The following is a 23580-nucleotide window of genomic DNA, read 5'->3' as shown; positions in this document are numbered from 1 at the left end:
GAAGTAATTGAAGAACTTGTTCTTGCCATGAAGTTGAAAAAGTTCCTGTTTGCTTCCTCAATTTCCTTTCCCAAGACTCCATGAAGAAAACACGGTTATTGGAAGACGATGTTCGCGATGGGGATTATACGGGTGATTAGATGGCTCACGTGGGTGAGGAGATGCCGGGGAGGGGTCACCATCGGTAGGGCCCCCCTCCCTGCATAGAGCCCATGCACCCGAGTGTCACTCCTGGTGCCACATAGTGAGAAGATAAAAGAAAATGCAGGAATCGCAGCATCAGAGGGGAAAATAATGTTTTGGTTTGTTTTTAATTTCCTAGGAGACTAACAGTTTTTATGCACGCACATCTCCCTGTTACTTAAACTGTGCAGCAGGTGTGAGGCCTCTCCCTGCCCTCCCGGTCCCTGGCCCAGGCCTCCCTGACCTCGTCTGTGCTGACTCCTCTCCAGCTCAGCGGTTGGGTCATCTTTCTGAACTGCAAACATGGCCCTGGCTACTCTTTCCATCCTCTCCCATTGATCTCAGCCCTGCCCTCCAGGTTGGGGCGGGGTGGGGGGTGGCAAGGATAGAACAGACCTGGCTCCCTGGAGTCCCCAGGGAGCTCGCTTTGAGGAAGGAAAGGACTAAGGGAATGAATGAATGAATGAATGAGTGAGTGATCAAATAGGTGAGTGAGCTAGTGAATGGCCCATCACTGGCCCCCAGCTCTGCAGCCAGGTCCTAAGTGGCCCCCTGGTGTGTCTTACAGGGTGATGTCCTGACCACTAAGTACCAGGTGGACCTGGGGGATGGCTTCAAGGCCATGTACGTGAACCTCACGTTGACCGGGGAGCCCATCCGGCACCGCTATGAGAGCCCCGGCGTCTACCGCGTGTCTGTCAGGGCAGAGAACATGGCAGGGCACGACGAAGCAGTGCTGTTTGTCCAGGTCAACTGTAAGTCCATTACCCTTTCGAGGCCAAGGGTGACTCCCTGTGACAGAGAGACCTGGTCCTTGGGGAAGCACAGGGAACCCAAGGGCAGGGAGGCATGCAGGCTGGGCTTGAGTCCACAGCCACAGTGGTCTGTGCAACAGTGGGATTGGTGGTGATGATGATGGTGGTGACGGTGCTGATGATAGAGGTGATGGTGGTGATGGTGGTAATGGTATTGATGGTCACGGTGTTGACGGTGATGGTGGTGATGATGGTGGTGGTGATGGAGCTGATGATGATGATGGTGGTGGTGACGGTGCTGATGATAGAGGTGATGGTGGTGATGATGGTGATGATGGTGATGGTATTGATGGTCATGGTGTTGACGGTGATGGTGGTGATAATGGTGGTGGTTACAGAGCTGACGATGATGGTGATGGTGGTGATGGTGATGATGGTGGGGATGGTATTGATGGTCATGTTGTTGATGGTGATGATGGTAGTGGTGATGGTGATGGGAATGGTGGTGGTGGTATTGATGGTCATAGTATTGACTGTGATGGTGGTGATAATGGTGGTGATGATAGAGCTGATGATAGTGGTGATGGTGGTGATGGTGGTGATGGTGATGATGGTGATGGTGGCAATGAAAGTGGTAGTGTTTCTAGCGGTGCTGACAGTGGTGGAGGTAGTGATGATGGTGGTAGAGGCGTTGGTGGTGGTGGTGGTGATGGTCATGACAGAGATGATGATGGTGGTGGTGGTGAGGTGATGATGATAATGGTAGTGATGATGGAGCTGGTGGTAATGGTATTGATGGTCATGGTGTTGACAGTGATGGTGGTTATGGTAGTGGTGATGGTAAAGGTGATAATGATGGTGGTGATGGTGATGATTGTGGTGATGGTGGTGGTGGTGATGGTTATGATGGTGGCCATGATGGAGCTGATGGAGCTGATGATGATGGTGGTGATGATGGTGATGGGAATGGTGATGGTGGTATTGATGGCCATGGTATTGACTGTGATGGTCATGATAGTTGTGATGATAGAGCTGATGATGGTGGTGATGATGGTGATGGTAGTGGTGGTGATGGTGGTGGTGGAGGTAGTGATGATGGTGGTAGAGGTGTTGGCGGTGGTGATGGTGGTGGTGGTGGTGATGATGGTGGTAGAGGTGTTGATGGTGGTGATGGTGGTGGTAGTGATGATGGTGGAGGTGGTGGTGGTGGTGGTGGTGGTGATGGTGGAGGTGTTGGTGGTGGTGATGATGGTGGTAGTGATGATGGTGGTGGTGGTGGTGATGATGGTGGTAGAGGTGGTGGTGGTGGTGATGGTGGTGGTGGTGGTAGAGGTGTTGGTGTTGGTGATGGTGGTGGTGGTGGTGATGATGGTGGTAGTGATGATGATGGAGGTGGTGGTGGTGGTGGTGGTGGTGATGGTGGTAGAAGTGTTGATGGTGGTGATGGTGGTGGTGGTGGTGATGATGGTGAAGCTGTTGTTGGTGGTGATGGTGGTGGTGGTGGTGATGATGGTGGTAGAGGTGTTGATGGTGGTGATGGTGGTGGTGGTGATGGTGGTGGTGATGATGGTGGTAGAGGTGTTGGTGGTGATGATGGTGGTGGTGGTAGTGATGATGGTGGTAGAGGTCGTGGTGGTGGTGATGGTGGTGGAGGTGGTGGTGATGGTGGTAGAGGTGTTGTTGTTGGTGGTGGTGGTGATGATGGTGGTAGAGGTGTTGTTGTTGGTGTTGGTGGTAGTGATGGTGGTGGTGGTGATGATGGTGGTGGAGGTGTTGGTGGTGGTGATGGTGGTGGTGGTGGTAGAGGTGTTGGTGTTGGTGATGGTGGTGGAGGTGGTGATGATGGTGGTAGAGGTGTTGTTGTTGTTGGTGGTGATGATGGTGGAGGTGTTGATGGTGGTGATGGTGGTGGTGGTGGTGATGATGGTGGTGGTGGTGGTGATGAGGTTGATGGTGACAGTGACCGATAGCCACCTGTGATGTGGCCAGTGCCCTGATGCCCTCTGACCCTTAACCTTTATGTGGCCACTGCAGCCCCCCTGCAGGCCCTCTACCTGGAGGTGGTTCCTGTCATCGGCGTCAACCAGGAGGTGAACCTCACAGCCGTGCTGCTGCCCCTGAAGCCCAACCTCACCGTCTTCTACTGGTGGATCGGCCACAGCCTGCAGGTACACAGGCCCGGGGCCCCTGGAGGCCCCTCCTCCCCACAAGCTCCCATCTGGGGTGGAGAGTGGGGCAGATCCCACCTTCCGTACTGGGCAGGACAGAGCATGTGACACCATGGAGGTGAGGCAGGCACACAGAAACCCTCCCTCCACCCTGAGCATCTGCTTGGGGTCTGGCTGTGTCTGAGTGTGGTAGACACGTGGTAAATCGGATCAGACCAGACCATGCTTTTTCCTGGGGAAGAAGTGAGAACAGAGTAGGTGACCTGAGTTAGGGTGTGACAAGCATCACAGGGTGGGGACAGATCATTTCTAGTTTGAGTGTGGAGGTGATCAGGGAGGGCTTCATGGAGGAGGGGGCCCCTGGGCTGAGCCCGACCTCAGAAGCATCACCCAGGGTCCTGTGAGCCATGGGGAGCCGAGGACAGATGCCTGGTGGGAGCTTCTGTCTCCTTGTTGGCAAGGCCCGAGGTCATAGTGCGGACCCCATGATCCATGTGTGTGCCCCACCCCATGGGGTGGGTGCTGAGCCCGGTCCTGGGGTCTGAGCATGAAGGTGCTACCGCCCAGCTGAGCTTGGGGTGGGGCAGGGAGGCGACAGGGACGCCCAGCCTAGCAGCCACCCTGGGCCTTTGACACCGTCCACACAGGGGGTCTCGGCGCCTCTGGAGGGCGGGGAACCCTGGGAGACTCGTGTCTGAGCTGGGGAGCTCAGGCCCAGGTGTCTCTCTGGGGGTACCTCCCCACACCCCCCCAGGCACTCTCAGCATGGCCCTGACAGCAGGCCTCCCATGGGGCCAGCTCTCCAGCCTGGTCCTGACCCCCACATGTTCCCACAGCCCCGCCTGTCCCTGGAGAACTCTGTGACGACACGATTTGGGGACCCAGGGGACGTGAGGGTGACGGTGCAGGCTGCCTGCGGGACCTCTGTGCTGCAGGACTCCAAGGTGGTCCGCGTGCTGGGTGAGTTCCCTCTCCCCCACCGCGGCAGGCAGCACGGTTTCTTCTTCCCGGGAGCTCAGAGTCGGGCCAGGCAGCGGAGGCGGCGGGGGGGGGGTACCACCGAGGCACTGGTCCCAGGCGGGGGGTACCCACCAAGGTGCCAGCCACCCAGGGGCAGCCCCGGCTGGATAGAGGGATGGCCCAGCACAGCTCCGACACCTCCAGGCTCCCCGGCCTCTGTTTCCCCATCTGTAAAATAAACACTGATGACTCCTGTGCACAGGGCATGCACAGGCCCCACACGACGGAAGTGAGGATGCAGCTGAGGGGCTTGGCGAGGTCACGCATCGGCGGGACTGAGCTGCCACTGGGCACTGGGTGTCCCTCCCCTCATCCCGCCTGCAAGCATGTGTCCTCAGCACCCTGGCATCTGAGGACTGTCATATGATTACATCTGAGAGAGGACATGGGATCTTGACTTTGTTGGGAGTCCTGCTCTGAATCTGTTCCCTACCCCCCTGGGGAGGGGTCTGAGCCTCGCCCCCAGGAGACAGTCACAACCGAAAATTAGTCCTCAGAATGGAAGCATCCCACCACCCAGAGCCACGTTCCCCTCTTTACCACACCAATAAAAGCCTCATTTTGCTCTAAGACAGCATCTGCCATGGACAGCAGCCATCAGTTAAGTATTCGGGGAAAGCCCTTGGCCATTGTTCACTCCCAGGCCTGTGGGCACCGTAGCCCGAGCCCGGAACCTTGAAATACTCACCTCCACCCGCACTGCACGTTCACGAGGCACTTGTCCCTTTGACTGCTCACCCTTACAGAGCCTCCTCCCACTTTACAAATGAGAAAACCAAGGCTCAGGAGCTAAATGGAGAGAGGAGTTCACTCTGAGGCTCCCAGGGCTGGGTCTTTTTTTCACCACCTGCTGCTTGTTGGTCTAAAAGAGGTGTCTGATTGGGGGCCCTGGGGAATTTGCAAGAAAGAGCAGGCGGGCAGGGGGGTGGACTCTGCTCTCCAGGGACTCTTATTCTGGTGGGGGGACAGCCCGGTCAAACTCCCTGTATCCCTGGGAGACAGAAGGCCAAGCTTGTCTGTCCTCGAGGGTTGATGGGGAAGTCACAGAGCAGGCTTGGCTCTCCCTCCCAGGTCAGCTGTCCTCATCACTGTCACCTTTGTTGTTATTACTTTTATTAAATGGCATCAGTGCAGTGGGCCCTGCTGGGGACAGCTGCTGGCACATAGATGGGGAGGAATCCTGTTTTCTGAAGGTGGGCTGCAGGATCCACCCCCAGGGCCAGCTCTGGACCATCCAGGGGGTATGGCCACCATCTGTAAAGGGATCAGGGCGGGCGACACTCTCCCATCTCCGCCTCTTTCCAGATCAGTTTCAGGTCGTGCCTCTGCAGTTTTCCAAGGACCTGGACGCTCATAACCCCAACACCCCCGAGTGGAGGGAAGACGTTGGCCTCGTGGTGTCCCGGCTCCTCTCCAAGGTACCCGGCCCACCATGGCAGAGCCACCTCCCTCCTTATGGGTTGTGGGTACCCCAGGGAAGTGGGGGGCAGGGGCTGGAGTCCTCAGGGCAGGGGACAGGGGTGGGGGTGGGCAGGCTGCCCTGCATCCTAATTACCTGTCCTTTGGGTCCACCGACAACGGTGCTCGGAAGCCACTTAGGATCCTTTCACGTGGCCCTGGGGGACACGCGGCTGGAGCGTCATCTTGTGTGGGAGGGGCAGGCTGCATCCTCCATGCACATCTAGTGAGCACCAGCTGTTTGCATGAGACACAGCTGCCCTCCTCCACCGGTCCAGAGTCTCTTTAAAGTGATTCTCATTTACTCACTGCTGGCTACGGGAGCCAGAGAGACAAGTCTCTGCGATGGCCACCGTCGGGGGCACAGAAGTCAAAGGCCGTGCAGCGGGGCGGGCACAGGGCCCTCGAGGCCCCTGACCCCCCGGGGGAGAAAGCCCGGCCCCCCAGAGTCATCCATGGCTGGCCCAGGCTGACGCTCACCATGGCCATGCCTCCTTTGGCCCATTAAGAATCCGGGTAGTATTGCCCTGGGCACTGAAGGGTGAATAGGAGTTTGCCAGATGAATGTGCGTGAGGTGGGACTTCCAGGAAGCAGAGTTTTGTGGGTGGAGGGAGCTGCATGCTCAGGAACCCTGACGCCGGGGAGGACAGTAAGCGAGGGAGGGGCCTGCTCACCTGGCAGCAGTGGCAGAACTGAGCTGAAGAGGGGCAGCCCTGGGCAAGTGGAGGGCGTGGTGGGGGCAAAAGGCTGAGGGCCCAGGAGGGCAGGGATGCGGGAGGTGGAAAGGATGCTGGGGCCGCCCCATGCTGGGCAGGGGTCAAGAATGACCAAGACTCGGACAGGTCACGCGGGGAGGGGGTGTGATCCTGGGGGCCCTGGAGCCTGGCAGGGGACAGAGGAGGCACGCCGGTGCATCACAGTGGCTCTCTGTGCCCCCGCAGGAGACCAGCATCCCCGAGGAGCTGATGGTAACAGTGGTAAAGCCGGGGCTGCCCACCTTGGCCGACCTGCACGTGCTCCTGCCCCCTCCCAGGCCCACAAGGAAGAGGAGCCTCACCAGTGACAAGGTACCTCCCGCAGCCGCTGGGCCGGGTCCCCGCCTGCACGGCGTAGGGTCTGATGGTGATACCCGACAAGCACGGGGACCTCAGTCACTCCTCATCACGTAAAGGCTGATTTCTCACCAATCGCTGTCCCTCCCCCCCCTCGTGGCTACCCCAGGGTCATGGTGGTGGAGGAGTTGGGGGGACCAGGGCACCGGGCTGGACCAGCCCCCCAAGGGGCACCGCCAATTTCACTCCCATTTCTTTGGCTGGAGCTGGTCGCTTCACTGCGACCAGCCTCACTGCGAGGGGTGAGCACCATCCAGGGGACTCCAGGAGCTGGTTTCAGGATATTCAACTAGGATTGGGACTGAAAGGGGAAAGGGAAGCCCTTCACGCCTTCCAGGGCGGCCGTGATTCCACAACAAGCAGACAGTGACGAGTGTGGACGAGGACGTGGAGAAACTTGGCCCCTCGTTCACTGCTGAGGAGGAATGGAAAATGGTTCGGCCACCATAGAAGCTGTCTGGCAGATCTTCAAACACGAAGTTACGATATAACATGGCAGCTTCCCCCCCCGGGGATGTACCAAAGAGAACTGAAAATGTGTGTCTACCCACACACACATGCACGAGTGTTCATAAACCCAAAGTGGAAACACCCCAAATGTCCACCCGCAGATGAGTGGGTGAGGAGAAGGTGGTCCATACACACAGCGGAATATTACTCAGCCATGAACAGGAGTGACATTCTGATCCAGGCTGCAACGTGGGTGAACCTTGGAAGCATGATGCAGAGTGAGAGAAGACAGTCACAAAAAGCCACTGATTGTGCGATTTATGAAATGTCCAAATCAGCCAATCCACAGAAACAACACATGAGTGGTTGCCAGGGGAGGGAGGTGACTGCTGATGGGAGCAGGGTTTCCTTTGTGAGGATGAAAAAGTTCCTTTGGGAGGAGTTAAATGGTAGTAGTGGTCGCATGGCTGTGAATATACTAAAAATCACTGAATGGTACACTTTACAGAAGTAAACATTATCTCAAAGAAAAGAAGAATCAGAACCGCAGCCAAGCTCTGGACTAGTCATGGACACCGACGCCCAGGCAGACAGTCTGGAAAGAGTGACCAGCACTGAGGCAGGGCTGCAGCACAGCCCGCAGGACCCCTGTGGGTGGGTGGTAGCGCCCATTTTACAGACGAGGGAAGCGAGGCTCAGTGAGACCCCCGGCAGGAGGCACAGCGCGGGCACCGTGCCCCACCACTGCTCTGGCTGCAGAGCCGTGCTTGAGCCATGCCCGGGCGGCCTCCAGCTGGACCCGAGACTGTGTCGGCCTGACCCATAGCCCATCCCAGAGGGCAGCCACGTCTGAACCCAGGGCTCCCAGCCAAGCCCCAGCCCCGATGATGGGTGTCTCTGGACGTTGGTTAGTGGCCGGCTGAGAGTTGTCGTCCCATTTCTGAGATGAGGATCTGAGAGTAGAGGCTGGGTGAAGGTTGGGGAAGACTGCAGGGGTCCTGGCTGCCAGCACCGGGCTTGGGGCTGCATCCACTGGGGGCACTTTAGAGTGAGGGTTGGAAGGAAAGGAGGTGGGGGTACTCCTCCCATTGTCCCAAACACTCAGAGTAAACAATGGGGTACTCCCTCTTTGTCTTGAGTGCTCAGAGTAAACCGCATGTCCAGAGTCAGGGAGAAGCCGTAGCCACACACCCAACCACCACCAGCAGCCAATCCTGCAGAGCCCTGCTGTGTACAGGGTTTAGGGCTCAGGGCGCCACGCGAGATGCTCGTACGAACCCTTACGATGACCTGAGACCAGAGAGGTGCCAAGAGCCTGGGGCTTGGCTGGGAGCCCCAGGTTCAGACATGGCTGCCCTCTGGGATGGGCTGTGGGTCAGGCCGACACAGTCTCGGGTCCAGCCGGAGGCCGCCCGGGCGTGGCTCGTGCACAGCTCTGCAGCCAGAGCGGTGGTGGGGCACGGTGCCCACGCTGTGCCTCCTGGCAGGGGTCTCACTGAGCCTCGCTTCCCTGGTCTGTAAAATGGGCACTACCACCCACCCACAGGGGTCCTGCGGGCCGTGCTACAGCCCTGTCTCAGTGCTGGTCACTTTTCAGACCATCTGCGTGGGCATCGGTGTCCACGACTAGTCCAGAGCTTGGCTGTGGTTCTGATTCTTTTTTTTTTTTTTTTGAGAGAACGTTTACTTCTGTAAAGTGTACCATTCAGTGGGTTTTAGTATATTCACAGCCATGCGACCACTACTACCATTTAAGTCCCCCCAAGCGAACCTTTTCATCCTCACAAAGGAAACCCTGCCCCCACCAGCAGTCACCCCTTGCCCCCAGCCCCTGGCAACCACTCGTGTGTTGGCACCTCTCTGTTCTCAGTTCAAGGGGCAGAACTAGGTGCTTCCCAGATCCTCTAGGTGGGGAGCTGTGTAAGCGACAGGCCAACTCAGCACCCTCATTCTGTGAGCAGGAACCGAGTCCCAGGTGCCCAAACACTGCTCAGGGAGGCTCAGCCAGAGCCGCCAGGGATTGTTCCCCCCACAGAGGCCCCGGGAGCGGAGCCACAGGACCCCCATCCCTGGGGGCCTCCTTCCCCAGCACCTCTGCACCCACCTGTGCAGAAGGGTGACACCTGACACTCATGTGGGCTGGTTGACTCCCTTCGGAACCCCAGAAACTCCCCACTTGTGAATTCCCAAACTAGTAGGGTGCCCCAGAGGCCCACTGCCCCTGCCCCTCCCCCTCCCCACGATCTTGCACCACCAACCCCTGGGAGTTCTCTGCCTCAGGTGTGGGGTCACCCGCCTGCCTGGGTCACCTGCCCTGTCCCTACCCTGTCCTCTTCTTGGTCTTCCACCTCCGAGAAGCCTCCCTTGATTACTTCTGGGGTCGGGGGCCTCCTAGACATCCCTGGATTGCCACACTCCATGGTCCCGACTAAAACCAGAGCTCTCTGAGGGCACGGCCATGCTTGGATCACCCTGTGTCCCATCAGAGCTTCTTGGTGACAGTTGGTTGGTGGCTGGCATTCTCATTTTACAGATGGGGTGACTGAGGCCCGGAGAGGCGCGGGGGCCCTCCGCCAGCCCCCTGACCCCAGAGGGTCAGGGTGGACGTCCGCCCAGCTCTCCCGCTCCCCCTGCTGGGACCTGAAGACTCCCCTTCTCTCCCTCACTCTGTGCTTTCAGAGGCTCACGGCCATCCAGCAGGTGCTGAACGCACAGAAGATCAGCTTCCTCCTGCGCGGCGGGGTCCGGGTCGTGGTGGCCATGAGGGATGTGGACACAGGTGAGGGCCCGGGCCGGGCTCGCCTCTGCATGGTGGGATGGGCACCCACATGTTCCTCCTGGCCGGGTGGTCATCTTCAGTTAAATCCTGGTCAGCTTTGCTGCCCTCCCCTTGGACACGCATGGAGCCCTTGCTTTAATTTACATCATTTAGGGTCTCAGATTGGGCTTCCCAGGTGGTGCCAGTGGTAATGAACCCACCTGCCAGTGCAGGAGACATAAAAGACCTGGGTTTGATCCCTGTGTCGGGAAGATTGCCTGGAGGAGGGCATGGCAACCCACTCCAATATTCTTGCCTGGAGAATCCCTTGGACAGACGAGCCTGGCGGGCTACAGTCCATGGGGTCACAAAGAGTTGGATGCAACCGAAGCGACTTAGCACACACACAGGGTCTCAGAGGCACTCTGCCCCCACGCCCCCCATGGACTGTCCTCCCTGCTCTGGGGCAACAATCTTGGCAGGAGCCCAAGGGCTGCTTTCTGCTCCGTGAAGACGCGTGTCCACACCAGCATCGGTCTGGATGGAGCTGTGTCCACTTTCTAGCGGGGAAGGACCAGGGCCGGGGTTTACCCAGTGGGGTCCCAGGTTCCGGGGGCAGCCGCTGCCCACTCTGAGTGCTCACAGGCTGTTTTGCCCACAGATTCCCCGAGCCTGGGAGGCGGAGGCGGCTACTGGGCGGTGGCGATCCTCTTCATCAGCGGGCTCTTCGCGGTCGGGGCCTTCATCCTGTACAAGTTCAAAAGGCAAGGCCTGGCCTCCCTAGGCTCACCAGGCATGATGGCGGGGCCTGAGGGCTGCAGAGGGCCAGGACTGTGCCCTGGATGGGCCGTGGGACAGGGAGGGGGCCTCGTCTGGACCCGCGCGCTGGTCCTGAGTCATCTCGGTCCCTGAGGGCAACCAGCCACTCACAAGCCAGGGAGCATCTTCCACCCAATCCACACACCCATTTTACAGATGAGGAAACCCAGGCTCAGAGAGGTTATGCGATTGTCCCAGAGCCACACAGCTGAGGAGTGAGAATCTGACCCCAGGCCTTGCCCTCCACCACCCATGCCCCCCCTCAGTGCCCATCCGCCCCTCCCTCCATGAGCTTGAGCCAGAGCTGTTCCTGTGCCAGGCGCCCCATGGTGAGGGGGGGCTCCAGCTTCATTTGGGGAGGTGTCAGGGTGGGGTAGTGACCCCCAGGGTGGGAGCAGGCAGGGGCTCGGGATGAGGCTAGGTGGGTGGCAAGCTCAGTGTGCGGTCATCAGAGGGGCTGTGGTGCCTCATCCCCTCTGACCTTTATTCTCATCTGTAAATGGGTTTAATAGCCCGCAGTGCCAGGATTATTCAGGGGCACCCTTGAAGGGGCTGGAGAATCTGATCTTACCTAGATACGGGGCCCAGGGATGGACACAAAGGCCAGAGAGTGTCGCTAGACTCATGCCCTGCAAATGCAGCTGTGAGATCTGACCCCCGCGTCTCACCCCATCTTGCTGGTTCAGCTCCAGTGGCCTCAGGGTCTCCCCGTTCAGGGTCACCACTTGGAACAGTTCGGAGACACCCTGACCCTCCGGCTCCTGCTCCTTGGAGGCCAAGGGTCCCTCCTGCAGCCCAGGACTCTGCTGTGTCTCTGTTCTCCAGGACCATTCACACTGGGCGACACCCGCCCCCCTAACCTGCAGGGCAGCCCAGACGGCAGCAGGGCTGGGTCAGCCTCCCAGACCAGCTTGCCATCCAGCCTGCTGCTGACCAGGTCTGCAGCTCCAGCCAGTCTCTTCCCCTCCCTGTGGACCTCAGTTTCCTCATCTGTAAAAGGGGTCTAGTCAGGAGGGAGGCTGGGAAAAGGGAAGAAGAAGCAGAGGTGGGCAGGCGCAGAGGCAGGCCCCTGTCTCGCAGACCCTGTCCTGAGCACGTCTCCCTTCTTGCCGTGATGTATTTAGTTGGGACCTTGTGAAAACCGCCTGGCCCCGGCCTGGCTGAGGCAAGCTGTTAGTGGGTGAGTCCCGGGAGGCTGCAGAGAGGACTGGTGAGATGCTGCCTCCCAGGTCAGAGCTGGGGAGGCACCGGCTGGAGTCGGGATTTGGCCCCCCACCCCCTTCTCTTTCCCCTCGGACCTTAGTCGGGGCGAATTTGGGCTTTTCCCAGGGTAACCCACTTTAGTATTCTTGCCTGGAGGATCCCACGGACAGAGGAGCCTGGCGTGCTACAGTCCATAAGGTCGCAGAGAGTCGGACAGGACTGAGTGAGCACAAACCAAGGGATCTTGAGAACTGCAGGGTGGCAGGAGGTGCCCGGGGAGCAGAGGCAGGCCTGGCAGGTCAGGCGTGAAAGGGGCAGGATTCTGGTCTCTGTAAACTGCCGTCTGCAGACCCCTTGAGGCCCAGAGTGCAGTTCCTACGAGCTGCTCCAGATTTCTGGCACCTGTGTAAACAGTCCCGAAGGCACCTTGTCTCCAGAGGAGGGAGCTGGAAGGGGAAGACCTTGAGCCCAGCCCAGGAGCTGGTGCCAGGAGAGGCGAAGGTGTGACTGCTGGGCTCACCCAGGGCTTATTTCTGAATTAATCATGGGAGGGCGGTTACCATGGAAACCGTGGACGGAGCACAGTTCTGGGGGTGAGTGTGCCCCCCTAGAGGACTGGCGTCCACCTGAGGAAGAGAGCAGTGCAGATGAAGAGAAATGCCCCGTTTGTCAGGAGGCTTTAGCTTTGTGGGGCCTGGGGAGCTGGGGTTTCCTGGTTGGCGCAGCCGTCAGCCTGGGCTGGACCTGCCTGCGTAACAATCAGCTCCTAAGTCTCAGAGGCTCTCAGCCACCAAGCACTATAGTCCCCTGGGGCCCATCATGAACCAACCCACCCCTGGGGCCTGAATGTGCATCCCGCCATCTCAGCATTTCCAGAGAACTGCCACTGTTGGCGAACTGCCGATGGTGGCTCTGAGGAAGCCCACCCTCCCACGGAGCCTCAGTTTCCTCATCTGTAAAGTGGAACCATGTACCCTTTGGAGTTTTGTTCCAACCAAGTGGGCGTCGCGCACGAAGGAGCACGCCCAGGGCCCTGAGCCCAGTCCCAGCTGAGGCAGAGTGGGGCTGTGCCCTCCATCTCCTTTCCCTCTGCCGTGGAGGGGATGGGCACTAGAGGACACCCCAGGACCTGGGCAGGGCTCAGCAAACACCTCTCAGAGCCTGTCAGCATCGCATGCCTTGTGGAAACACACGCCTGCCAACCTGATCAGAACCCAGAGATGATGAGTGACGGGAACCTGAAAGAGATAAAGAAACACCCTCTCCCTGCAGCATGCCTCAGGGGAGACAGATGGACAGTGCTTGCTGGGGCAGAGGCAAACCCAGAGCTGTGGGAGCTCACAGGACGGAGGGCTTCCTGGAGGAGGTGGCTTGGCACAGAGGTGGCGTAGGAGGGCTTCCTGGAGGAGGTGGCTCGGCACGGAGGTGGCGCAGGAGGCAGACACAGGAGCGATGAGAGCACCGCACAGAGGGGTGGGCTGGGGGCCTCCAGGGATAGGTGTCCCAGGCAGAACCCTGATCTCCACCCCCCCGGCCCCCCACCTTGCAGGAAACGCCCTGGCAGGACTGTGTACGCCCAGATGCACAACGAGAAGGAGCAGGAAATGACGAGCCCTGTGAGCCACAGCCAGGGCGTGCAGAGCGCCATCCAGGGTGAGGAGTTCATAGAGGACGAGCTCCACCCACAGACTCTAGGTAACACCAGCCCCCAAAACCCCCTCTATTCCGTGACCCCATTGCCTCCCACCCCTGGCCAGTGGGGAGGATGAAGCGGCCGCCTACTCAGCGGCCTCCTCTGAGAGGATGGGGGGGTCTGTGTTGACCTCCGGTTCTCTCTCGGCGTCTCTCATGAGCCGGCGTTCGCAGGCTGAGCCCACCACCTCAAGCTTCTGCACACAGAGGTCTGGCGATAACGCAGCAGCTGGCTCAGCCTGCTGCACTGTCCACCCAGGGCCCGCCTGTGGCCTCTGCACAGCCGGAGACCAGGGAGAGGACAGCCTGGCCATCACTGCTGCCCCTTGGTTCTGACTGTGATTGAGGTGACCACAGTCTGTCCACCTTTAGGGGGGACACACTCTGATGGGACAGCAGGCCTCATCTCCACTCCCTCCTCAACCCATGGGGAAACTGAGGCCCGGGAGCCCTGAGCCCCGCCCGAGTCCTGGAGCCGCCTGCCCAGCCGCATGAGCACTGAGTGCTCCAGGCCACGTGAATGCTGAGTGCTCCAGGCCACGTGAATGCTGAGTGCTCCAGGCCGCGTGAGTGCTGAATGCTCCAGACCACAAGAATGCTGAATTCTCTAGGCCCTGTGAGCGCTGAGTGCTCCAGGCAGCGTGAATGCTGACTGCTCCAGGCCACGTGAATGCTGAGTGCTCCAGGCCGTGTGAGTGCTGAGTGCTCCAGACCACAAGAATGCTGAGTTCTCTAGGCCCTGTGAGCGCTGAGTGCTCCAGGCAGCGTGAGTGCTCCAGGCCCTGTGAGCACTGAGTGCTCAAGGCTGTGTGAGTGCTCCAGCCAGCATCACTCCCTCCACAGCCCAGCAGGGCATTCCTTTTCAGAGCTGAGACCTGGACTGGCTCAGGGCCAGCGCCACACAGCTGGTGGGGAAGGGGCTGGAGTCCAGGCCCCGGGGCCCCTGCGCTCCCGACCCTTAACAGTCACTCTGCCCCCCACCTACCCTGCAATCCCCGCCCCTGGGGTGCTGTGACGTCCCCAGTGTGGCCTGAGGATGTGCTGGCAAGCTACCACCTGGGGGGGACGCGTCATCGCTTCCCTTTTATTGCCTCCACCTGTATCTGCCGTGTCCCTGGGACTGTGGGAGGTGGAATCACTGTTCCCGCCTTTTAAACGGCTAGAAGTGAGGTTCAGAGAGGTGACGTCGCCCACCCAGGCGGCCCAGTGGACAGGTGGCTGACATTGAATCCAAAGCCTCGGCTGGCTCACTACCCGTGGCCCCCACGGCCTGGCTGGAACCTCTAGGCTGCTTCCTCTTGATGCGCCCGGGAGGTGGGGGCTCCAGGCGGCCAGTGACCACGCCTCTGCTCCCGGGCGGTCTCAGAAGCGGCCCACCCGGGACCCTGGCCGACCCCTGCGTTTCTGACGGTGCCCTGTGCCCTTCTCTCTCCCGCCGCTGCCCGGGGCCTCGCTTGGCCGCCCTGCAGTGCCCCCTGCCCGGGGGGGACAGAGCCCCGCCTACATCCCACTGCTGCCGAGGCCGGGGCCGGCCCCCCCTGCAGGTCAGTGGGGGTGGTGGGGGCGGTGGGGGCGTGGCCTCACCCCGAGGCCCCCTGGGTCCACTGCTTGTGCCGGCACCGGGAGACCCGCCCTGTCACCCGCCCACCTCACCGCCTCCGCACCTGCGTCCAGGCACTACCCGCACGTCTGGAGGAAGCTCGGGATGCCCCACATGTCGGCGGAGGCCGCACGCACCGCGCCCGCCCGCCGCCGGCCCCTGTCCCGCGCTGCTGGGCCGGCGGGCGCTCACGCCAATCTCCCCTCCAGGGAACCACTCGGGCGTGGTCCTGAGCGTCAGCTCCCGGGAGATGCACAGCTATCTGGTGAGCTGAGGCCGCGGAGGCCGCGCCCGGAACGCTCTCCTCTCCGCCGCGCCATCCCCCGCGGAGGGCCCAGGACCGCACGCACCCGGCTCGGGGTGGGATCCGCACCCCCGCGGAGACCTCGGGAACGCCTCCTCCTCCTCCCGCCGCGTCCACGCCAGCCGCCAGCTGCCCCCGCCCCGTCCAGCTCGAGCCCGCCCGCCCCGGCCCCCAGCTCGGGACACTGGCAGCCCACACCCCGTCACTCCGGCGAGGAGGCCTGACTTCTCATAGGCCCGGCCTGACTTCTCATAGGCGAGGCCGGGCCCCCTGAGACTGGGGGCTGAGCCTGCCGGACTCTCAGAAGCGCAGATCCCCCTACCCCCCGCCTCCCATCACCTGCTCCGTGGGCTCCTGTCCTCCCCAAGGAACCCCAAGCCCTGCTTTCTTCCTCGGAACCCCCAGGAAGGCAGCTCCCACCGCTCACACTGCCGTCACTCTGCGGAGGGGCATGCACACCCCCTCCAGAATCCGGAAAGCCTGCTGCAGGCCCCCCACACACCACCCCTCACGCTCCCCTTCCTCTTTTTAACCTGCAGAGATAATGTAAATACCTCTCTAGGTAGCCATTTGCGGTTTGGGGGGGAGGGAGGTTGTTCTCTTTTTATTACCAGGCAGTAGCCCCCGTTCTTGGGAACCCCCTTTGCCGAACGCCCAGGAATGCGCCTCCGCCGCACCACCCCCCCGCCCCGCAGCCTTCTCTCCTGGGGTCCCACCCAAAACAAGCAAAGCGCCCCCCAGCCCCGCCCTCCATGGGATCCAAGGGATCAAGGGATCCAGCGCCCCGCAGTCCTGTGCAGGCTTCCCGCCCCGGAAAGGCCTTGAGACAGATACCCAGTGCTTTGCGCTCCCACTTTGCTTGAGGGAGCCGCGTAGAAACCCAGGAACCAGGAGAGGTTAGAAAGGCAAAGCTTGAAGGGCCGACAAGTAGTGCCCGCCTCATCTTGAAGACAGAGCCGCTGAGGCCCAGAGAGGCAGCAGCTGCCCCAGGTTCACACACAGCAAAGGGGCCACAGAGGTGCCCCAGGAGGCAGCCCCCTGCTTCCCACACAGTACGTACGACTTCCCTCTCTTACTGATGCCTAGAATCAGGGACTCCGGGAGCATCTGGGGGCGGGGTTTCACCTTTTGCCTTGAAATTGGAAATCAGTGGCCCCGCCCCCACCTTGGGCTCTCGGGTGGCCAGAGCCCCCCCCAGAGGTGGGGACACCCCAGATCCCAGGCTGGAACCCCGCTGTCCATGAGGAGTCCAGGGTGAAGCCCAGGGCGTGGGAAGCCTTAGCCCTCTTCTGCAGAAAAGAAACGCGGCCTGCGGGAGTCATCCGCACCGCCAGAGCAGCTCCCACACGTGGGAGGGGGGACCCTGGCATCCAGCCCCGCGTGTCGCAAATGGGGTCTGAGACCAGCTCAGAAGGGGTCACTGCAGGCCACAGGGCGGGCGGCAGAGGCTCCCCCTCCCCCACCCTGCGGCCCACCCAGCTGAGCTGCGGCCTCGCAGAGCAGGCCCTGCAAGCATCCTCCAGACCCTCCTCGGGGAAGTGCGGGTGCTGCGGGAAGAGGCTAGGTTCTCGGGCGTCTGCCTCCGCCAGCCTGCCTGCCGTCTCCAAAGACCCCTTAGGGAACCCCGCGTCCTGTCTTCCACATGCACCCGGCCTGTGAGCCTCATTCCAGGGTCAGACACCTGTCAGCACCGGCCAGGCCCCAGGTCAAGGTCAGCAGGAAGTCCCCTGGACGCAGCTCAGCACTGCCTGTGCGTGAGGACCCCCCTGTGACCTCCTTGACCCGCTGATGGGATAGGGTTTCCCTTTAGCTATTTGTGTTCTTCTTGTATTTTATGTCATCATTTCTATTAAGAGCGTTTTGGGTGTGCGGACCCAAGAGCCTGGGAACAAGTTGGCATCTATAACCGAATACTTCCCCGTAACCGTGTAGATCAACACGTAGGTCTGGATTTACCTGGTTCCATGTTTTGAGGTCCTGCGTCTTTGACGTAGTACAGGTACCCGTGGGCCCCCGGGAAGAGCGGGCTGGGCTTGGACCGCTACCATCTCATTCAGCTGGATCGAGCCCACACTTCTATATGCACATAACAGAGATGCGATAAATTCTTTCTTATTTTTCCTTTTTAAAAATCAATAAATCATTTGTGATGCTTTTAACAAAGATTAAATGAGTGCGATAGGTGTTTGCCTTATTACGAAGCTATTTGTCAACATTTCCCTAAACACACACCCAGGGCCCCAGAACTGTGGTGTCACGGAGGCTGGGGGGGGCCAGGGGTCCCTGCATTTTGGGGGGAGGGTGCTGTGACGTTGGCCGTCTCGGTCCCTGGACCCAGATGTGCCACCTGCAAAGCAGTGATGCCACCACGTCCTCACATGGGTCGCCTCACTTCTCCACCAGTGGCCAGCTGAGGGGCCCTGGAGCACACTCCGTTTGCCCGGTGAGGTGCGGGGCCTGGAGGTGCACCCCAGCTGAACAGAAGCCCCTTGTCCCTGAAATGCCACCCGCTTGTCTTTGAGGAGACCGAGGAGCCAGGAGTGGATAGAGGAAGCCCTGATGTGGTCAGATCACCACCTCCATGCACACACACACTCACACAGACACACTCACAGAGACACACATTTATATACTTGCACACACACAGACACACAACACACTCTCACAGCTTTCACGCAGACTCACAGACACCCTTCCTTCTCTGGACCACAGTACGTGGAGTTCAGTGTCGTCAACATCCTCAAAGTCTTCCAGCCAGATCGCGTGCCCCCTGGGACTGGGGTCAGACCCCAGGCTGGAGCCCTGAGTGAACAGGACACGCCTCTGGGGCCCAAAGGAGACCCCGGGCCTGTGGGGATGCTGACGATGATTGCAGGACCCAACCGGGAGGGGAGGGCCGGGGACACTGTAGGAGCCAGGTCTCCAGGACAAGGAAGGCAAGGATGCGTGGGAAGCAGGCCAGAGCCGGGGCCATCCAGGACGGAGGAGGCCGAGAGGACTGTGTGTGTGTGTGTGTGTGTGTGTGAGAGTGTGTGTGTGTGTGTGAGAGAGTGTGTGTGTGTGAGTGTGAGAGAGTGTGTGTGTGAGTGTGTGTGAGTGTATGTGAGACTGTGTGGGTGTATGTGTGTGAGTGTGTGTGTGTGTGTATTGTAGACCAGAGCCGAGGCCATCCAGGGTGGGCATGCTGTGGGGAGGCCGAGAGGATTCTGTGTGTGTGTGTGAGAGTGTGTGTGTGTGTGTGTATGTGTGTGAGTGCGTGTGTGTGTGAGTGCGTGTATGTGTGTGCGTGTGTGAGTGTGTGTGCGTGTGTGTGCATGTGTGTGTGTGTGTGTCTATGCATGTGAATGTCTGTATGTGCCTGTATTTGTGTCTGTATGTGGTTCATGCCTGTGTATGATGTGCGCTTGGCAAGGAGAGACAGAGACAGGGCGCTCGCGGGCCGGCACCCGCAGCGCACGAGCAGGTCTTCTCCGTGAGTAAGTGCCAGGCCTGGGGGAGTGAGAACCCTCCCCGCTCCGCCGGCCGGTCGCGATCCCCAGATCTCGGCGTGCGGGGCTCTGTTGAGGGCCTCCCCCGGGAGAGGCCGGCGGGTGTGACAAGAGTGTGCTGTTCCCCTGTCCATCCATCTGGAGCCTCCTACTGAACCAAGGGCCAGGCGGGGGTGCGGGGGAGTCACGCCGGGGCCACGACCCTCGGGACGGCCCCCGGGCGCAGCCAGGGGCGGCCTCGGGCTCGGACCACAAGGACACAAACGCGCCCCGAGGCGGCTACGAAGTGCAGGTGCTGTGACCACACCTGAGCTCCTGTGGCCGGGCAGGTCCGCGTGTCCCCTGTTCACAGACAGGGAGACAGAGGCGCTGGCAGAGCAAGTTATTTTTAGCCCAAATAAGAGGCATTGCTCTAACGCTCCAGCGAAGCCCAAATTCCAGATGGACTCAAGTTGACTTTCACCCAAGACACCAAGTTTGGCATCCAGAGTCACCAGGTAGCCATGAACCTCGGAGGGACAGATGGAAACATGCAGAGTCATCGACAAATCGGAATCAGAGGAGGAAAAATACTTCCTCGAGGATCTGCCGGGCTCGTCCCTCCAGCTGATGGGAAGACAGATGGCCAGTCCCCACGGAAACCCAGCCAGCTTTGCATCGTCAACAGCAGAGTTTCACTTCCAAGGACTTGGAGGCCTCCTTCCCGACCAGGGGGCGAGGGGTGGTGGGAGTCAGCTGCAGGGCCAGAGAGCGACTTGGAAGCCAGAGAAACAGCCCCCTACTCAGGTGAGATCCCCAAGAAGGGACGGTCACTCCTTTCTCCGCTGCGAGGCCCTGGGACCCCTGCAGAAGACACCCCAGCACGTGGTGACATGTCTCCCGGAAGGCACTGAGGCTGCTGTCAAGACCAACACCCATTCTGGTGGGGAGTCAGGGTCAAGACCCCTTTGAGAAGGACCCCATTGAGCTGAGAGAGGGCACAGCAGGCCCGACTCCTGGCCCTGGCCGGGTGCACGCTGGAAGGTGGGCCCTTCCTCCCGCGTCCAACACAGACAGCGTCACCAGCACGGATCAGGCTTTGGCCACAGAGCTGAGAGCGGTTGTGATCACATCTGAACACGGACCAGCCAGCGCTGACCTCGCACCTCCAGGCTGAGCTCGGGGGCGGCGCCCCCACCCATCTCGGCTCCCACTTGAGCCTCCACTCCCAGACCTGATCGCTGAGCTGCTGGATCACAGTGGCCCCCACTGGGTCCAGCCACAGCCGGGCCCCCTCGGCAGCTCCCTCCATCCTGAAGGGGCAGGGGGCGCCCTGGGGGCGGTGAGCAGCCTCTGTGTGCGGTTGCTGTTGACTCAGCAGGACCAGCCGGAGGAGGAAACCAGCCCCCACACCCCGACCTCTGAGCTCAGTGGCAAAGAGAGAGCGGCCAGTCGCGCCCACCGGGCTAATGTGGTGCGGGTGGGAGTTGGGGAGGTGCAGGAGGTCTCACGCAGCTGCCCCCGGCCCCTGCTCATCCCGATTCCATTTGGCATGAAGTTTTCATACAAGCCTCAGGCTGCGGGAGTGACCACCCTGCGCTGCTGTTTCCAGCGGGACATGCTGACCAGGGTGGGCCCAGCCACTCCCAGCCACCCTTCTCCTGGCCGCGCATGGCCCACCCCCCGTGGCCTGGACCTGTGAGGCCCAGTGGATTTTGCAGCTCATCAAGCTCAGAGTTGCCAGTTTTAGGCAGTAAGTGCACCAGCCCAGGCTTCTTAATGGCCCGTGCCCATGACCCCCTGGCATTGGGATGATGTTATGATGAGGCCGTTACTCTCTGACAGTACTAGCTCAGCAGACGGCACTTTATTCCAAAATCCGCCCTGGGTCTGCGCAGGGACACAGGACCATGCTTGTGGTTTGCAGCTCACAGATTACGGCCCCAGTGCTTGGCACTGCCAATGGTCCAGCAGGATCCACCCGCCGCCCTCAGAGCCATGAGCCAAGGTGAGCACAGGGATGACGGCTGCTCCTGCTCAGTCTCTGCTGTGTGGCGGGTCCAAGGCGGGCACTTCCCACACAGCCGTGAACCAGGCTGGCAGCAAGCCCAGAGACAGGTGCCAACACCCCCGCCCCAGAGTCGAGGGCAGCGAGGCATAAAGTAATGTAGAGTTGGGGTTCAGCCCAACATCACCGGGCAGCCTGGGCCCTCTGCTGAGCACAGCGCTTCTGCGGGCAGGGGGAGGCCACTGTGTCCTACGTAAAGTGTGCTTCGGAGTGGGGCTGGGTCAGCCGTGCAGAGGCTGCCCAGAGGGTGAGTCATGGGGACAGACCACAGGCGGGTGTGAGGACAGAGGCCTCCTGGGAGGCAGTCAAGGGAATCAGATGAGGTGAGGCACTGGACAGGCAAAGCAAGGAATAACGCTTTTTGGAATCGCCTGGCAATTCAAGGACAGAGAGCCAGGGCAGCAGCTAAGAAAGTGTGTGCACGGGAATGAGCTAATAGACCTGGAGAGACCGAAAATGCAGGAGGGAGAGCAGGGGATGCCCAGCAGCAAGACCTTGAGGGGTGAGGGGCCCAGAGCCTGAGTGTGAGCAGAAGGTCAGATCAGGTGGGAGTGGAGACCCCTGACCCTGGGGAACAGAAGGGCTCAGAAGCACCTGGGTTTGGAGCTTCTCTTCCAGCTGCTCCATGTTCTCAGGGAAGTTACAAGTGAGGTCATCCCCGGGAGCCAGGGAAACAGGAGAAGATGTGAAGTTTTATCAGGACAGTGAGAAAGGAGATTGGCTATAAGGAAGTTGTAAAATAGCCGGCAGGGTGGAGGTCTCATGGGAGGTCTGTGTCACAGTATTCCATGGAGACCTTCTGGTGTGGCTCTGTTTCTCCAAGACATAGCCCACTGCTCAGGAACAGAGCCACCAAGGTGTCCTCAGGTTACAAAATGGCTGCAGCAGCTCCAGCCTGAGCCTCTTCCTCTCATAAAGTCTAGACGTTCTGGTCAGGTCACATGGCCATCCCAGGAGGAACCCCTATAGCTCACTGTCTAATCCTGAGCCACATGCTATTCCACTTTCACCCCAAGGACGTGTGGGCTCACCACACATCCTAAGCAGGAGGTGGGGTCACCACATGTCCCTGCATTTGGGACAAAACAACCACAGAGAGCTGATGGTGATGCCAAGCTAAACGCTCAGCCTGCAGTCCTAATCTCAGATGAAGGTCAGCTCCAGAGGTACACACACGGTGATGGTCAGCTAGACGCTCATGATTTGTCTGGGGCAATATCACGCTGCCATCAGGATTAATGTGCAAAAGGAGGATTCCCCCAACAGCTGAGAACGCAGAGAGGGGAGATGGGACTCAGGCTCCTGAACCAGAAAACACTTGGTCTGGAGAGAGCGCTCTTCATTCAAGGATAAATAACCAGAAAGAAATACAACCACAGCCTCAAGGGGCCCAAAGAACAATCCTGCCTCTGAGACCGGTTGGAGGGCTGCCCTGCAGGTTCAGAGAGAGGCATGGTTGGCACAGAAGAGCTTACTAAAGGAAGCTGGAGGAAATTTTAGAGACTGTATGTGTTTCTCTCGATGTGAAATGTCAAAAGATATGGCCTTTTTGAGACCAGACAGAAGAGATACAGGCTGAGGGGGGGACGCCACTGGAGGGAGGTGAGGCAGGAGAGTGAAAAGGCAGGAGCGGAATTAGCATCTATTTGCATTGAAAGTAATAAAGAGCAGAAGGCTGAAGAGCAGATTATCTATCTCTAAAAATAACAAAGGAATGAGGAATAGAGTCAATAAAAGCCTTGTAGGAGATGGAGAGGGCTCTCCCATCCAACACAGGCTTACCTGGGAATTAGGGTGCACAAGCCAGGCCGGGGAAAGCCTGAACCTGCAGGTCAAAAGGCCTCTGCAATATCAGGACAAAGTCCATCCTGTAAGAAGGTCGGGAATTGAACCATAAAGATTAAAAAGTCTTACAAAGTCTACACAGAATACACAGAATACTTACCGGGAGTGGGATGGGCAGGACTGAGCCTGGGAGGTAAATAGAGGGACTGTGTTGACTGGGATCAGTCTGGGTGTGACTCATGTGTATAGGAAGTAGAAGGGTTCACGTAGATTTGAAAGATTTCAAAACTGTAAGATCTGGGCACGTTTCAAAGGAAAAATACCCCCAAAGACATCTTTCTATGAACCAAGGGGTGGTTGGCCACCTGATGCAAAGAGCTGACTCATTTGAAAAGACCCTGATCCTGGGAAAGATTGAAGGCGGGAGGAAAAGGGGACGACAGAGGATGAGATGGTTGGATGGCATCACCGACTCAATGGATGTGAGTCTGAGTAAACTCCGGGAGCTGGTGATGGACAGGGAGGCCTGGCTGCAGCAGCCCATGGATCACAAACAATCGGACACGACTGAACAACTGAACTAAACTGAACTGAACTGAACTGAACTGAAGGGCTGGTTCAAAAGCCAGCGCCCCACTGGTGGGCGCTTTGGGAGGCAGGCGGGGCTGGCAGCCGCATCCGGACCTGGTAAGGCAGCAGTGTTCACCGTAACAAACATGCAGACAGAAGAAGAGTAA

General features: G+C 59.5%; 1 protein-coding gene across 2 annotated transcripts in view; it reads left to right on the top strand.

Moving 5' to 3' along the window:
• The window catches only part of SORCS2 (sortilin related VPS10 domain containing receptor 2), a 486615-nt gene extending 468927 nt beyond the window's left edge, over nt 1-17688 (top strand). The window contains exons 19-27 of one of the 2 annotated variants that reach the window (XM_081580604.1): nt 752-938; nt 2973-3106; nt 3943-4066; nt 5432-5544; nt 6527-6652; nt 9827-9926; nt 10567-10669; nt 13477-13580; nt 15429-17688. In XM_081580604.1, coding sequence (XP_081436730.1) covers nt 752-938; nt 2973-3106; nt 3943-4066; nt 5432-5544; nt 6527-6652; nt 9827-9926; nt 10567-10669; nt 13477-13580; nt 15429-15493 — 1056 coding nt within the window. In that variant the 3' untranslated portion in view covers nt 15494-17688. Of the gene's footprint in view, nt 1-751; nt 939-2972; nt 3107-3942; nt 4067-5431; nt 5545-6526; nt 6653-9826; nt 9927-10566; nt 10670-13476; nt 13623-15428 lie in introns of both variants that reach the window. The other variant, XM_081580512.1, reaches the window with a different exon arrangement.
• The last annotated feature ends 5892 nt before the right edge of the window (nt 17689-23580 follow it).

This window comes from Giraffa tippelskirchi, chromosome 1, assembly GCF_054371585.1.
Source record: "Giraffa tippelskirchi isolate mGirTip1 chromosome 1, T2T-mGirTip1v1.2.pri, whole genome shotgun sequence".
NCBI classification, from domain to species: Eukaryota; Metazoa; Chordata; class Mammalia; order Artiodactyla; family Giraffidae; genus Giraffa; species Giraffa tippelskirchi.
Note: the sequence above shows the minus strand (reverse complement) of the source record. Positions and strands in the feature narration are given on the sequence as shown.